Source organism: Diutina rugosa (assembly GCF_008704595.1).
Source record: "Diutina rugosa strain CBS 613 chromosome Unknown scaffold30_size158152, whole genome shotgun sequence".
NCBI lineage: Eukaryota > Fungi > Ascomycota > Pichiomycetes > Serinales > Debaryomycetaceae > Diutina > Diutina rugosa.
In genome coordinates, this window is record NW_022995085.1 from 58,919 (window position 1) to 72,121 (window position 13,203).

At 46.3% G+C, this 13,203-nt stretch overlaps 5 protein-coding genes across 5 annotated transcripts; 2 read left to right on the top strand and 3 right to left on the bottom strand. All coding sequences in view use genetic code 12, as the record gives it.

The window, feature by feature from the left end:
- Positions 1 to 1,020: 1,020 nt before the first annotated feature.
- ACS1 (acetate--CoA ligase 1) lies at positions 1,021 to 3,039 on the top strand (the record flags this gene model as incomplete). The annotated part of the gene is made up of 1 exon (XM_034153585.1): positions 1,021 to 3,039. The coding sequence occupies one exon, from the start codon at positions 1,021 to 1,023 to the stop codon at positions 3,037 to 3,039; it is 2,019 nt and encodes a 672-aa protein (XP_034014103.1).
- A 520-nt stretch (positions 3,040 to 3,559) lies between these two features.
- On the bottom strand, positions 3,560 to 4,675 carry FTR2 (Ftr2p; the record flags this gene model as incomplete). The annotated part of the gene is made up of 1 exon (XM_034153586.1): positions 3,560 to 4,675. The coding sequence occupies one exon, from the start codon at positions 4,673 to 4,675 to the stop codon at positions 3,560 to 3,562; it is 1,116 nt and encodes a 371-aa protein (XP_034014104.1).
- Positions 4,676 to 5,453: 778 nt separating this feature from the next.
- Positions 5,454 to 8,435, bottom strand: IRR1 (Irr1p; the record flags this gene model as incomplete). The annotated part of the gene is made up of 1 exon (XM_034153587.1): positions 5,454 to 8,435. One exon carries the CDS (start codon positions 8,433 to 8,435, stop codon positions 5,454 to 5,456), a length of 2,982 nt encoding a protein of 993 aa, XP_034014105.1.
- Positions 8,436 to 9,024: 589 nt separating this feature from the next.
- Positions 9,025 to 10,623, top strand: DIURU_001083 (uncharacterized protein; the record flags this gene model as incomplete). Its single annotated transcript, XM_034153588.1, has 1 exon — positions 9,025 to 10,623. The coding sequence occupies one exon, from the start codon at positions 9,025 to 9,027 to the stop codon at positions 10,621 to 10,623; it is 1,599 nt and encodes a 532-aa protein (XP_034014106.1).
- A 121-nt stretch (positions 10,624 to 10,744) lies between these two features.
- Positions 10,745 to 13,198, bottom strand: DIURU_001084 (uncharacterized protein; the record flags this gene model as incomplete). Its single annotated transcript, XM_034153589.1, has 1 exon — positions 10,745 to 13,198. The coding sequence occupies one exon, from the start codon at positions 13,196 to 13,198 to the stop codon at positions 10,745 to 10,747; it is 2,454 nt and encodes an 817-aa protein (XP_034014107.1).
- Positions 13,199 to 13,203: the final 5 nt, after the last annotated feature.

Sequence of the window (13,203 nt, forward strand, 5' to 3'; positions counted from 1 at the left end):
TAGGTGAAAGCCCCACTTGTGGGGGTAAAAATATACTCGGCGCCCTGAGTCCGTTCCAAATGTATGATAGTGGTTCCAAACACCGACGTCACCCCACAAAAAGTTGCGCCGCTTATAGAATCAGGGCTCCATGACTACCCCACCACAATGACTACAACTCGGTCGAGTCTTGGCGTAATCTCCGCAGCGTTGATCGATACGGTAAGATTAGCGGCTCCTTTCATTGGTTGAATGGGGCTTAAGCCCCGCAAATGGCGTCATCGCCACTAACCCATGGAATTCCATCGTGATCATCTAATTGGTGAAAAGCGTGTCATTACTCGATCAAACCTTACCAAATGTTGAAAACTGATAGCTGAATTGAACGATCTTCGACCGCTAATGTTTGTACGCCATCGTCGACGCCATCTTCGGCATTTTCCGCTCCGTCAAGTTCCTGTTTAGGCGAGCGCGCGGGGCTCCAAACGAGAGGTGAACTCAACATTTTTTGAGTGGTGACAAACACCACCTGCCGGAAACTCCGAACCAATAGCCGAATGCAACACCGCTTACAATATCGTCATCAATTAAACAACCACCACGTTTAGTGGTCCATTCAGCGTGTTTTTCACGTAGTTTTCACCGTTCTCACCCTGGTCTCGCTTGACCCAAACGTTTGGGGGCGGGGTAGGTCGCCATCAACGTCGAAGAGACGCATTAGCAGACACATAAATTTTTGTGGTGTGTTTTTTTTAAGATTTTGTTAAGATCGCCACTGAAACACCACTCAATTAACAGCGTACCGCCCGCCGACAGCCAACACTTTACCACAATCGTTAGTCTACATCGCCACCACGACGCGCTTGCGGGGGTTGTGGGGAACCCGCCCACTTTTAAATCCTTTGCAGGTAAGTGCGTGTGCCGCCCACAACCCGCAGCGTACCCCAAGCTAAGGCTGAGATTATTTAAACCCCCCCAACGCCGCTGGTAACGCTTTTGATTTCTTCACCTTCCAGACCAAAAGCTACTTTTGTTTTACCCATGGGTGACGAAGCACACTTGACTTTGGACCACGAAAAGGCCGCTCCCCCTCCCGCTGGGTTCAAGGAGCGCTCCAAGACCGCGCCCAATTTGGCGTCGTTCGAGGAATACGAAAAGTTGTACAAGCAGTCGGTTGAAGACCCGGCCTCGTTCTTTGGCGAACAAGCCAAGACGTTGTTGGAATGGCTGAAGCCTTTCGACAACGCCAGAGTGCCCGCCCACCCCAAGGACGACTTCAAGAACGGCGACTTGCCCGCGTGGTTCGTCGGCGGTGAATTGAACGCTTCTTACAACTGTGTCGACAGATGGGCCCGTGACACTCCCGACAAGGTCGCCATCATCTACGAAGCCGACGAAGTTGGCGAAGGCCGTCAAATCACCTACGCCGAATTGCTCAAGGAAGTGTCGAAGCTCGCGCAAACTCTTTCCAAGCTTGGTGTCAAGAAGGGTGACTCCGTCGCCGTGTACTTGCCCATGATTCCCGAAGCGGTGATCACCTTGTTGGCCATTGTTCGTCTTGGTGCCACCCACTCGGTGGTATTTGCTGGTTTCTCCCTGCTGGCGTTGCGGGACCGGATCTTGGACGCCGACTCGCAGATTGTCATCACTGCTGATGAACTGAAGCGTGGTGGTAAGACCATTGAAACCAAGAAGATCGTTGACGACGCTCTTAAGCTGTGCCCCAGCGTGCGCAATGTGCTCGTGTTCAAGCGTACCGGCAACTCGCATGTGCCGTTCCTGGCGGGCCGGGACTTGTGGTGGCACGAGGAGTTGGCTAAGTACGGTAACTACTTCCCCCCTGTTCCTGTGCAAGCCGAAGACCCTATGTTCTTGCTTTACACCTCCGGGTCCACTGGTAAGCCCAAGGGTATTCAACATAACACCGCCGGTTACTTGCTTGGTGCTGCTCTCACCGCCAAGTATACCTTTGACCTCCACCCCGAAGATATCCTCTTCACCGCCGGTGACATTGGTTGGATTACTGGCCACACCTACTGTGTGTACGGTCCGTTGTTGAACGGTGCCACCACTGTGGTGTTTGAAGGTACCCCTGCCTACCCCGACTTTTCGCGTTACTGGCAAATTGTCGACCAATATGGCGTCAACCAGTTCTACGTGGCTCCTACTGCCTTGAGATTGTTAAAGCGTGCTGGCACCAAGTTCATTGAACCCTACAAGCTTGACTCCTTGAGAGTTCTTGGCTCTGTTGGTGAACCCATCGCCGCTGAAGTCTGGCACTGGTACAACGACAACATTGGTCGCCACAAGGCGCACATTGTTGACACCTACTGGCAAACTGAATCGGGTTCGCACTTGTTGACTCCTCTTGCCGGTGTTACCCCCACCAAGCCTGGGCTGGCCTCGTTCCCCTTCTTCGGTATTGTTCCCAAGATTTTGGACCCCACTCTGGGTGAAGAATTGACCGGCAATGACGTCGAAGGTGTCCTTGCCATCAAGAACGCCTGGCCCTCGATCACCCGTGGTATCTTTAATGACTACGCTCGTTTCATTGACACCTACTTGGGTGCTTACCCTGGCCACTACTTCTCCGGTGATGGTGCTGCCCGTGATAAGGATGGCTTCTACTGGATTTTGGGCCGGGTCGATGACGTTGTTAACGTGTCGGGTCACCGTTTGTCGACGGCTGAAATTGAAGCCGCTCTTATCGAACACGAATTGGTGGCTGAACTGGCTGTCGTTGGTTACGCCGATGACTTGACTGGTCAAGCCGTGGCTGCCTACGTGTCGCTTAAGAACAAGGAAGTGCCTGCCGAAGAACTCGACGCCATCAAGAAGGAATTGATCTTGACTGTCAGAAAGGAAATCGGTCCCTTCGCTGCTCCTAAGTTGATCTTGTTGGTTGACGACCTTCCCAAGACCAGATCGGGTAAGATTATGAGAAGAATCTTGCGTAAGGTTTTGGCTGGTGAAGCTGACCAATTGGGTGACATCTCCACCTTGTCCAACCCTCAAGTCGTTCAACAAATCATCGACATTGTCGCTGCTGTCAAGAAGTGATTGGGGTATGATTATTTATTATATGAATGTTAAATTTAACTCATCCAAGTAGTTGTGATCCTGTATAGTACTCTTAGGACGCACGTGATACTATTGTCGTATTAGACAATCTTTTTCGCAATCGTAGTTACGGAGTTGGTACATGTCACGTGGCTTCTCTCTCCCCTAAATCGATGGACCACCTCTACAACTTGACACAGCTTGCCCTGCAAGTGTTTCCTTATGTGACGTCAGCTGTGGAGATGTGGCATAGGTATCAGTATACATGTTCGATGCAATTGCAAAAAGGTATTACTTTTGGTGGATTACACACCGGAACAAGTTTAGAATCCCGTTTATTATTATCCCGAAACATATACAAAAATAAGATTTCATTGAGTCGTCAAAAACCCCGAACACCAACCGTTACCAGATTGCAATTATGTGTGTGTGTGTGTGTGTTTCCAGTAATAGTTAATGTTGGAGTCATCTTTTGACAGACGGCAATGAAAACTCATAGACCAAAAGTGTTATGTCCAATTCACTTTTGGTAGGAATCAACTTCCTGCATCTCAATGTTAGCATTCTGGTTCTTCACTTGGTTGAACAAGTCTTGCTTCTCAGCTTCCGTCATTTCGTACTTCTTCTTTCCCTTAATGTGGTACATAGGGTTCAATTCCGCCAACGTCATAGACTTGGTGAAAGGCAAGTGGCCGTACTTTTCTTCGTAGAACAACAACCCCAAAACGGCGAGGATGAAGATCCAGTAAGCGTTGTACGAGATAACGGACCCGTAAGTGGCCGAGTTTTGCCAGCCGAAAAGAGCGTTGAAGATATCCCAACCGTGATCCATGTTGGGGTTGCAACAGTTGACGTGCCACACCGACTTGGTGATGTCGTAGGTACCAGGACCAGAGCCATTTTCAGCGGCATCACCACCAGTCTTCTTCGCGTACTCATACATCTCGGCATACCAGACACCTCTTGAGAACAAACCGGCGGCAATAAGGTAAAGAATACAAGTGGAAATAATCAAGAACACCTTAAGCGAGACAGCAGAGCCAAAGAAATACAACAAGATACCACAGGCACTACCAGCAATTAACCCGACAATAACAGGAATGGGGAACGCCGAGGCAGGGGAATTGAGACCAACACCACCAATGAAAACGACAGCTTCCAAACCTTCTCTCAAACAAGTAATGAAGGGAAGAATGAACATGGCGTATTTCTTCATCAAGTGACCAATCTTGAATCTGTCCTTCTTATCGGTGTGCACAAGTGCCTTAGCCAACTTAACCCGCCACTTTTCTTGCATCTTGTTGATTCTCAACATCGGCAACCCCATGGCTGTGATCAAAATCGCCGCAATAAGACAGAAGATCGATTCCCAAAGGTCTTCAGACCCGCCCCAAATGTCTTTACCCAAACCGTAGAAAGCCCCAATGAAGGCACACCCAAGAATGACACAAATCAAAACCCCTATAATCGTACCGAGCCACACTTGACGACGTAAACGCTTATAGGTTTTGGGGTCATCGGTGGGAGCACCGATACCTTGCTTCAAGAAAGCCAAAAGGGTGGACACCACAATGGCCGCTTCAAGTGACTCTCTGAAGCACACAAAGAAAACTTGGACATTGAACACCTGCACCATGACGGGGTTTTGGTTCACAGGTTATTCAGAATGTTGGGATAATAACAAACAAAGAAATCGAAACTGACCCGAGATTTCCCCGAATTTTATATAGCTTGGGTTTGCAGTCTCTGCTAGCCGTGCGCGAGGCGCTAAAATCAGGGTACATAACCGATACATCCCTTGGATTGTCGCACATGGCTACTGTCTGATCAATCAGATAAAAAACAGTGGCCATGTCGAGGAATTTGGAATCACGGGGCTTTCCAATGGTACAAAAGAAACGACGCTTAATATCACCAACCATACGAATAAAACCTATAAGGTTACCCCTTCAAGAAAACGAGCTTTCCTATTGTCGAAAAACTTCTTGGCTTCTCTCAACATTCGTGCCAGCCAATAACCGAACCACGGCAGTACAATCAGCCAATAACCATAACGGATCCAGAACGTCTAGCATCATACGGACGCGCATGCATCAACTCACCCAGGTCAATTTCTTGAGGGCCAAGAAAAATTGTGAAAATTTTCTGACTGGCTGTGGTTGACGAGGGGCATTCTCTTGGCGTCGACGGATGACCAATCGGCAACTCAGGCTTTACCAAGACCATCTTAAGCATCGTGAAAAGAGGTTTTCATCAAGCAAACTATTCTAGCTGAGTTCAGATTTTCCCACGGTGCTCTCGCAAGCGAAAAACCTTCTTTTTATACGCGTACATCGATACATTGAAGAAAATTGCGACGTGCATTAGGTTGGACATATCAAATTACTATTCATACATTCAATACTCATGATCAATCAAACCGCGGGGTTCTCCTTTGTGTTTGAGTCTTGTACAATGCTCTCATGCTTCTCAACAATCAGGGCATACACGGCCCCAAGAGATGGACTATTGAGGGCAATCCGTTTCAGGACTTCACTTTCTGCAAACGCATCAGTATAGCCATACAACTTCAATACGAAGATGCATAGGTCTTGCTCTGCCGCCCAAATATCTGATTCTTCGAGGGGTTTTGATGCGAAGGCCTCTTCGAAAGGTGCTTGCTCTTCCAGGTTCCGCTTCATGTTCACCTGAAGCAAGTTAGCTAAGAGTGCTTCCTTGTACAAGAAGACTTGAATGATGTTTCTCAAGCAAGTAGATGAGATACCGCCGTTTGCCAATTGACCTAGAGGCGCATCTTCAGCAAAAACAGACGAAAAGCCATCGAAGGTGTTATCCGCGGAATGGACATTGTAGAACCCACGTAGCACGACTGACAACTCGAGGATTTTTGTTGCAACCAATGAAGCCATACCGTATAACAAAGCCACATAATCAGGAAGGTTGTTCGCCATTACCGGTGCCTGTGACAGACCATGATTAACTTCAGCCTCCGTCACCAATTCAAGAGACGTGCTCAAAATTCGGGTAAGATTCGCAACAAACTTTCGGTACCCTCTGAATTCTCGCTCAAGATCATATTTGGATTGAGAAGCAACTTCAACTTGACTCAATGATTCAATTCTCGAAAGCAAAAGAGAAAGCTCAAGATCGAGAGCATCACTTGTTGCCTGAATTAGATCAGGTGTGAGTCTCCCAATCATCTTTTTGTCCATTGCCTCAAATAATTCACGATTGAGCGTGTGCGGGAGTTTAGAATCAAAGTCACGAAGTTTGATGTCTTCACTGAGTATTTCGAGTTTTCGTAAATGGGGGGAAACCGCTAGAATCTTGGCGCTCACATTTGAGTTCTCTTCGAGGTCCCCAGGAATCTGATCGATCAACTGACGAGCACAATCATCAATGGCATCTCGAATTGCGCTGGGACACATGTCCGCTCCTGTCGGCGCAAAGAGTAGCCTAAAATACTCACGGTAACCTTCGATAATAGGGGCTTCGATGAAATATCGAACCAATTCAACGTTGATATCATTGTAGGTGGACATTTGATCCAACGCAGTCATTGTAGAGAAGATATTCCTCTCAGAATCAGAGCCAAGAATAAGCACCCATAATTTGATAAAGGACGGAACAAGCCCATTACGAATTGCGAATGTCGCCAAATCTTTTAAAACACCAGCCAATTGAGTTAAAGTGACATCGCTCAACTTATTTTTAGTCTTTTGTTTTGAATCATGAAGCAAATGAGCAAATTGGCCGTGGACCACATCCAATAAAATCCCCTTCTCTTCGCGATTGAGTTCCAAAGCTTGCAGAAGCATTTTGGAATTTTCCAACCCATCGACAACGATAGCCAGAGTGTCATAAAGAAGATACTCCACAATGCCCTGCCAATCACTATAACGTGCTCCGATAAATTCGTAGAGTTCAGGAGACTTCTTCAGAGAGGTCATTGCGTCACACAAGCACTTAAGCTCAACCACACGGTTCAAATCAAGCTTTCCAGTCTCTTCGCCATCCCAAGATACTTGATCACTGGTCCCATTCTCTAATGCAAGCAACAACTTCTCAATTTCATCCTTAGCCGCTTGATCGACGTAGATTTGGATGAAATTGGCCAATTCAGGACCAGAAGTAGTAAATTTAATTACCTTTTGAGCATCCTCAATCTCCATATACCCCAGCTGTAGTAATTCTGCTAATATGGCGACAACTTGAACTCTAACAGCAGTGGAAGGATCAACCTGGACCATTTGTAGAAATTGGGGGTAGAACCTATCGGTGAATTGACGGATACCCAGACCGAATTGAGTTTTATTAGCAAAGTGATACACCTTCGCCAAATATTTCGCAACTTCTGTTCTGACAGCGGATGTCGGATCCGAAATAAGCCAACCAAAATATTTTAAATAATTGGCATTATAGAATACCAGAGGAATGCTGACCACCAATTGTGCAAGTTGCTTGATACATTCAATCCGCACATTCAGATCCACATCCCGATATCTATTACCGATCGTAATAGCGGTAATGTCGTTGAAGTATTCATTAATCGTCTCCAATTGGAGTTGATATGTCAGTGCCAACTTTTCAAGCAGCGATTTACGACGACTTGTGGCTCGCTCAATTTGTGCAGAAACTTTCTTCAATGTGCGTTCTACTTGATGGTGGAGCGACGCCAATTCATCGACCACAGCGAGGAGAAGCAACGTCAGAGTGTATCTCAACAGTCGAATAACGGTCAGAGACAGCAGCCCAAGCCATGCGATTAGCAGCTTCATCAAAGACAGCTGGTGAGCAACGCCATCCTCATAGTCGTAAAGCAAGCCATTCTCATGGGCTTGGGATATAATCAGTTGGAAAAACAGCCGTTCGTTTTGTCGAAAAGCTGTTACGGCTTTAAAGGGAAATCGATGTTGAGTTTGCAGCGAGAAGCGCAAAGAAATTTCTTCAATTGTGATGGCAGCTTGCTCAATATCAAGCATATCATGTGGTTCAAAGTAGCACACAGCCCCGCACGATCTCAACACCATGTTCATCAATTCCAGGAGTGCCAGAGTCGCATCCTCTTCGTACTTCTCCAACCAGTCCGTTGCGACTTCTCCGGTATCAACATCAGGACTAGCAAGTGCTTCAAATAGAGCATTGGAGGGAAGCTTTTTCTCAAGGTCATCGAGATCATTGCCTGCAATCTTCTTGATCCGCTTATTAGTTCGCTTAGATTTTGCTTTCAGTGGGGCTCGACGCTTTCTTCCAACCGGTTTCAATTGAAACGCTTCGTCCAGATCACTTTCAGAAGACTCAGACGAGGAAGCATTAGACTCAATGTCATTCTCGGAGTCCGATTCAGAGCTCAGCTCAGCGTAGTTGACTTTCTTCGTCGCAGCCCTCCGTGCCATAATGATCGTATACGCGTCGCAGTGATAGACGCGACTGAGGTCACAACAAATGCTAACAAAGACATAACCTTCATAGCAATAAAATTTACGATCATACAGAATTCCATAAAGTGGTGTTAATGTTTGAATTGAGCTTCATGTCTTATTTAGATTGCAAAACTAAGTCCATGGTGGCTTTTGGGCCCCTGATTTGCCACGATTCTCGCAAGTCCTACATCACAATGCACCAACGAGAGTCTCACCTCAATGGAATTAAAGACAGTCGAGTCGAACATGAATATGCTGTGAATATACTTGTACGACTACCAATTTCTGTTCAAACTTGAATTATCTTTTTCAGCGAGTGAGTAGAAAAAATGCCGCTATTTGGAGGAGCACAAACGGAATCATGAACTACGCTCGAATATCAACCTACTAATCATTGAAATTTACTCCACAAATATCAATAGCAAACCTAGGAATCAACGTGGTTCATACACGACTACGTTATATTGAAGTGAAGGTCTGTAAGACAGTTAATCCTGCATGCAGCCGTCAACATTCGCACCCCGAAAATTTGTTGTTTTTCACTTCATCCACCAGTGTCGTCATGTCCACCCTGGAAGAGCCTCCCGTTGTCAATGGCCCTACTGCTGAAGTAAAGGCGGAAGAGGAGCAAAAAGACCCTGCGGATCTTGAGCGGGAGTTCCAGGAAAAGTCGAAGCAATACCTTGTTGAGCAAACCAGTCATGTGATCATCCCCCTGTTTGCTCAATGGTTTGATATCAATAAAGTTCACTCAATTGAGGAAAAGCTGTTCCCTGACTTCTTTCTGGAAAATGCCGTCAAGCTGCCTCACAAAACGCGTGATGTTTATGTGAACATGCGTGACTTTATCATAAATGTCTACCGTCTCAACCCGAAAGAGTATTTGAGCATCACAGCGGTACGGCGAAACCTCGCAGGCGATGTGACCACTATCATCAGAGTACATCAGTTCCTCGAAAAATGGGGTCTCATTAATTACCAAATTGACCCCCGAACCAAACCGCTGGTCGTCGGACCTCAATACACTGGGCACTTTCAGATAACCATGGACACTCCCACTGGATTGGTACCTATGATTCCCGGTGGTGATTCGAATAAGCGCGACAAAGCTGCATCCAAGCCCGTCAAGCATCAACCTCTCAACGTTGAGGTTCGGAAGAATATTTATACGACTGACAGTCGCAAACAATTTGCTCCCAACACAGTGGTGCAATACTTCTGCAATATGTGTGGCAAAGACACCACCGAGGTTCGTTACCACAATCTCAAAATCAAAACTTACTCTCATAATCCTTCACTGACGGTGAACAACACACTGGTACTTTGTACTGTTTGCTTTGATCAAGGACTTTTCCCCCAAAACTTCCAAACACTGGATTTTGTTCAACTTAAGAAAAACCAAGAAGCAGGTGATTGGACGGAGCATGAAGTTTTGTTGTTATTAGAAGGTATTGACATGTTTGCCACCTTTGATGCTCCGCCAGTGAATGGCAATGTTCCTGGTTCAATAACGAATCACACTCAGCAATGGGAAAAGATTGCTGAACATGTGGGTACAAAGAGCCGTGAACAATGTGTCTTGAAGTTCATTCAATTGCCCATTGAAGACAAGTACTTGAACAAATTGGTTCATGAGGATGAAGAAACGCTGTCACCACAAACTCCCCAAGTCGACGAAACTGTAATCCAAAAAGTGGTGAGACTGTTACTTGAATCAAATGAAGGAAAATCGATGCTCAAGGAAAACTCGGAACAACTCAAGAAGAATGCTGAAGATGATCAGCTGCAACTTGTTCAGCAGATTGCTGAATTGATGGTGGAAAAGGTTGATCTTAAATTGCAAAAAATCGACGCGTTGCAACTGTTAGTGATGCGTGTCGAAAATCAATTGAATATGGAACGCAAACAAGTTTTGATTGAAAGATGGGCTCAATTCGAAAAGGTTGAAAAGCTCAAGCAACAGCGACCAGATTTGGCTCTGGTTCTTGACGATTTGATGGCGCCGGTCAAAATTACTGAAATCAACAAAGCCTTACATCCTGTTCGTCTGGACGATGTTCTGGAGTCAGCAATGGACCTAGATGCTACGCCTGACGAAGAAAAGGAGAAATTGCCAGTTAGCGTTGTTTCTCCGAAAACGTACCAATATTGGAGCGGGTAATGATTATGTAATTAGTTGATGTCGAATAAAGAGGATGCTTTTATTGATGATGTAAGGTGTAGTAGGTTAGTCTAATTTAGACGAAATTCGAATTTCCCCTGGTGTAGCATGACAAAAGTCATCACGCTGTGATTTGCTTGTCCCCCTCAGGTTTCAATATTTGGCCGGGTGCAGAGTATTGCCCTTGGGGACCGACAATGATTGGAATGCTGGTCTGGGGTGCTGTGTGGAACTTCTGCTCAATCAAAGGTGCCTGAGCGAAATAGTCAGTTGGCGGCGAAGCCGCCCCTTGGAAGGGATCTTCTAATGCCAGAGATGGGCGCTCACATGGGGTTATGTTGCCGCGGCCACGACTGCTATTCAATTGTGAAACATGTTGAAACAGTGGCGACATGGGGATTGTCGTCAGTCCGTTAGACCGCGATCGAAGTCTGCTGGACAACCGCTTTTGAAGTTCATTGGTTGGCAGTTTCGATCGAAGGCTCAAAGATTTTCTGAATTCTTTGTTATTATCGAAGAGCGTCAGCTGAGAAGGCAGGAGCAACCCCATATCCTCACATAGCTGGCCATTAGCGCCGCGTTGCTGGCATTGCTTGTACAACTCGATGAATTTCTTGCGGTAATGGTAGGCAATGTCTTGTCGATATACTTTGATGAGCCCCGTTTGGTCAGTAGTGACGATGATGAGGCCTTGGTTGGTGATTGTCAGCAGTCTGTACCGCTGACCCTCACGACCCCGTGGCTGTAACAGGTTGAGACTATCAAAATTGCACATCGATCCACGCTTGTACAAATCGTAAATGATATCATCACTCAATTCCAATAGTTGTTTTGTTTTGCTTGGTGCAAATATTGCTGAGTTTACACGCAGATGGTGTGGATGAAACAGGGAATACAGCGAATTCTCATTGGCCATGTAATTGGGAGTCGAACCGGACTTTCCGTCACCAGTTTCACCATGCACGAGTTTCTTCACAAGACCATTATCCAGCACAAGCTTATCATAGAAGCGGTGTTGTCGCTGATGGCGATGATGAAGATGTTTACCTTCGAGTACCAATTCTTTGAGTGTTTGACGTATCTTGTTATTGACAATGGTATTGTCGTTGAGCCAAATATACACATAATGGTCCTCAGAACCAGAAATGATGTACTGGCTATCATCCGATGTCAGAGCGACAATGCTAGAGCTTTCATTGTGAAGACCACGGAATCTTGTGATCAATTTTCGATTGGTGACAAGCCGAACCTTTGAGTCATTCGTGGTAATCAAAAAGTTCCACTTTACTGCAGGGTCATCGGATTCAGTACTCACACCATTCGGTGGTGCAAAAATCTCAATACCCGTGATTTTGTTACCATTTCGATTGCCCATTTTAACGAGCAGCTTCTCCTTAATTTCAACTTGGGCAACTGTATGCAAACCTTTCGTTTCCGTCAAGACTAAAGTCCCGTTGAACCCCCCGATGATGATATTCTCTCCGTCTGGAGTGAAGCTGAGTGTAGTAATCATGATGTTATCGTCAAGGAAGCGTTCATAACTCACTGTCCCTTCAAGAATCAGCCATAGCATCAATTTGTTATCGATGGAACCCAGAGCGAAGAAGCGGTCATCAGTAGGATGAAACTTGACCGCAGTCACGAAGTCTTGAAGCTGGAATGTTTGCAAACACTTGGATCTTTCGACATGCCATAATTTAGTAGTTTTATCCATGGAACCAGTAAGTAAGAAATTGTTTTTTGACCAGTCCAATGAAATGATCAGCTCTGTGTGCCCGCGGAATTGAGCCACTGGCGTTGAGTGGAAGACAGGCGCCGAAACGTACATCGGCATTTCACGACTGGGGAGATTCAAATAGCTAGCGCTATTGTTACGGTGTTCCAAACGAGCTAACGGGGACAGCAACACCTTCCAGACTCGCACAACATGATCACGACCAGCTGCAGCGAGATATTGACCATCTTTACTGAATGCCATCACTAAGTTCTCATTTGGGTGTTCCAACTCCATCTCATCGCTACCACTCATCAGCCGGAATGACAGAGCCTCCAGTGGCAGCTCAAAAGGTTTGGCCACCTCGGAATTGAGCTCTTGGGCCAAAAAAAGATCTGGAATCCTAGGCAGATGTTTATGGCGACGATGAACTTTGACATAATTGGGGAACATGAAGTGTTCGTACGTAATTCCTGCGACTGGACTGTCGGCCCCACTAACGTTGTTCATAGTTGAGTGATCCAAAGATGGGAACTTCACAGTCTCGTGAGCATGATGGTAATCGAATGCACGTTCACCTTGATGGATTGACGACGCTGCCAGCTCATCACCCAGCAGATTTTCATATAACAGCTGATCGTCTTGATCTAGAATCAACTTAGACCTCTGCAGGTTAGATCGCTTTAACAGTGTGCTTCGCCTTCGGCTAGGACTCCTCTTGATAGACATCAGTCGACGGATCTGGGATCCCAATGCCGAACTTATCAGGTTCAGCTTCGGGAGAGATGGCCGCTGAGGTTCCGGAACGGCCTTTGATTTGTCCTTCCTATGTAGAAACCTGCTGAATATATTGGGCGACATCTTTG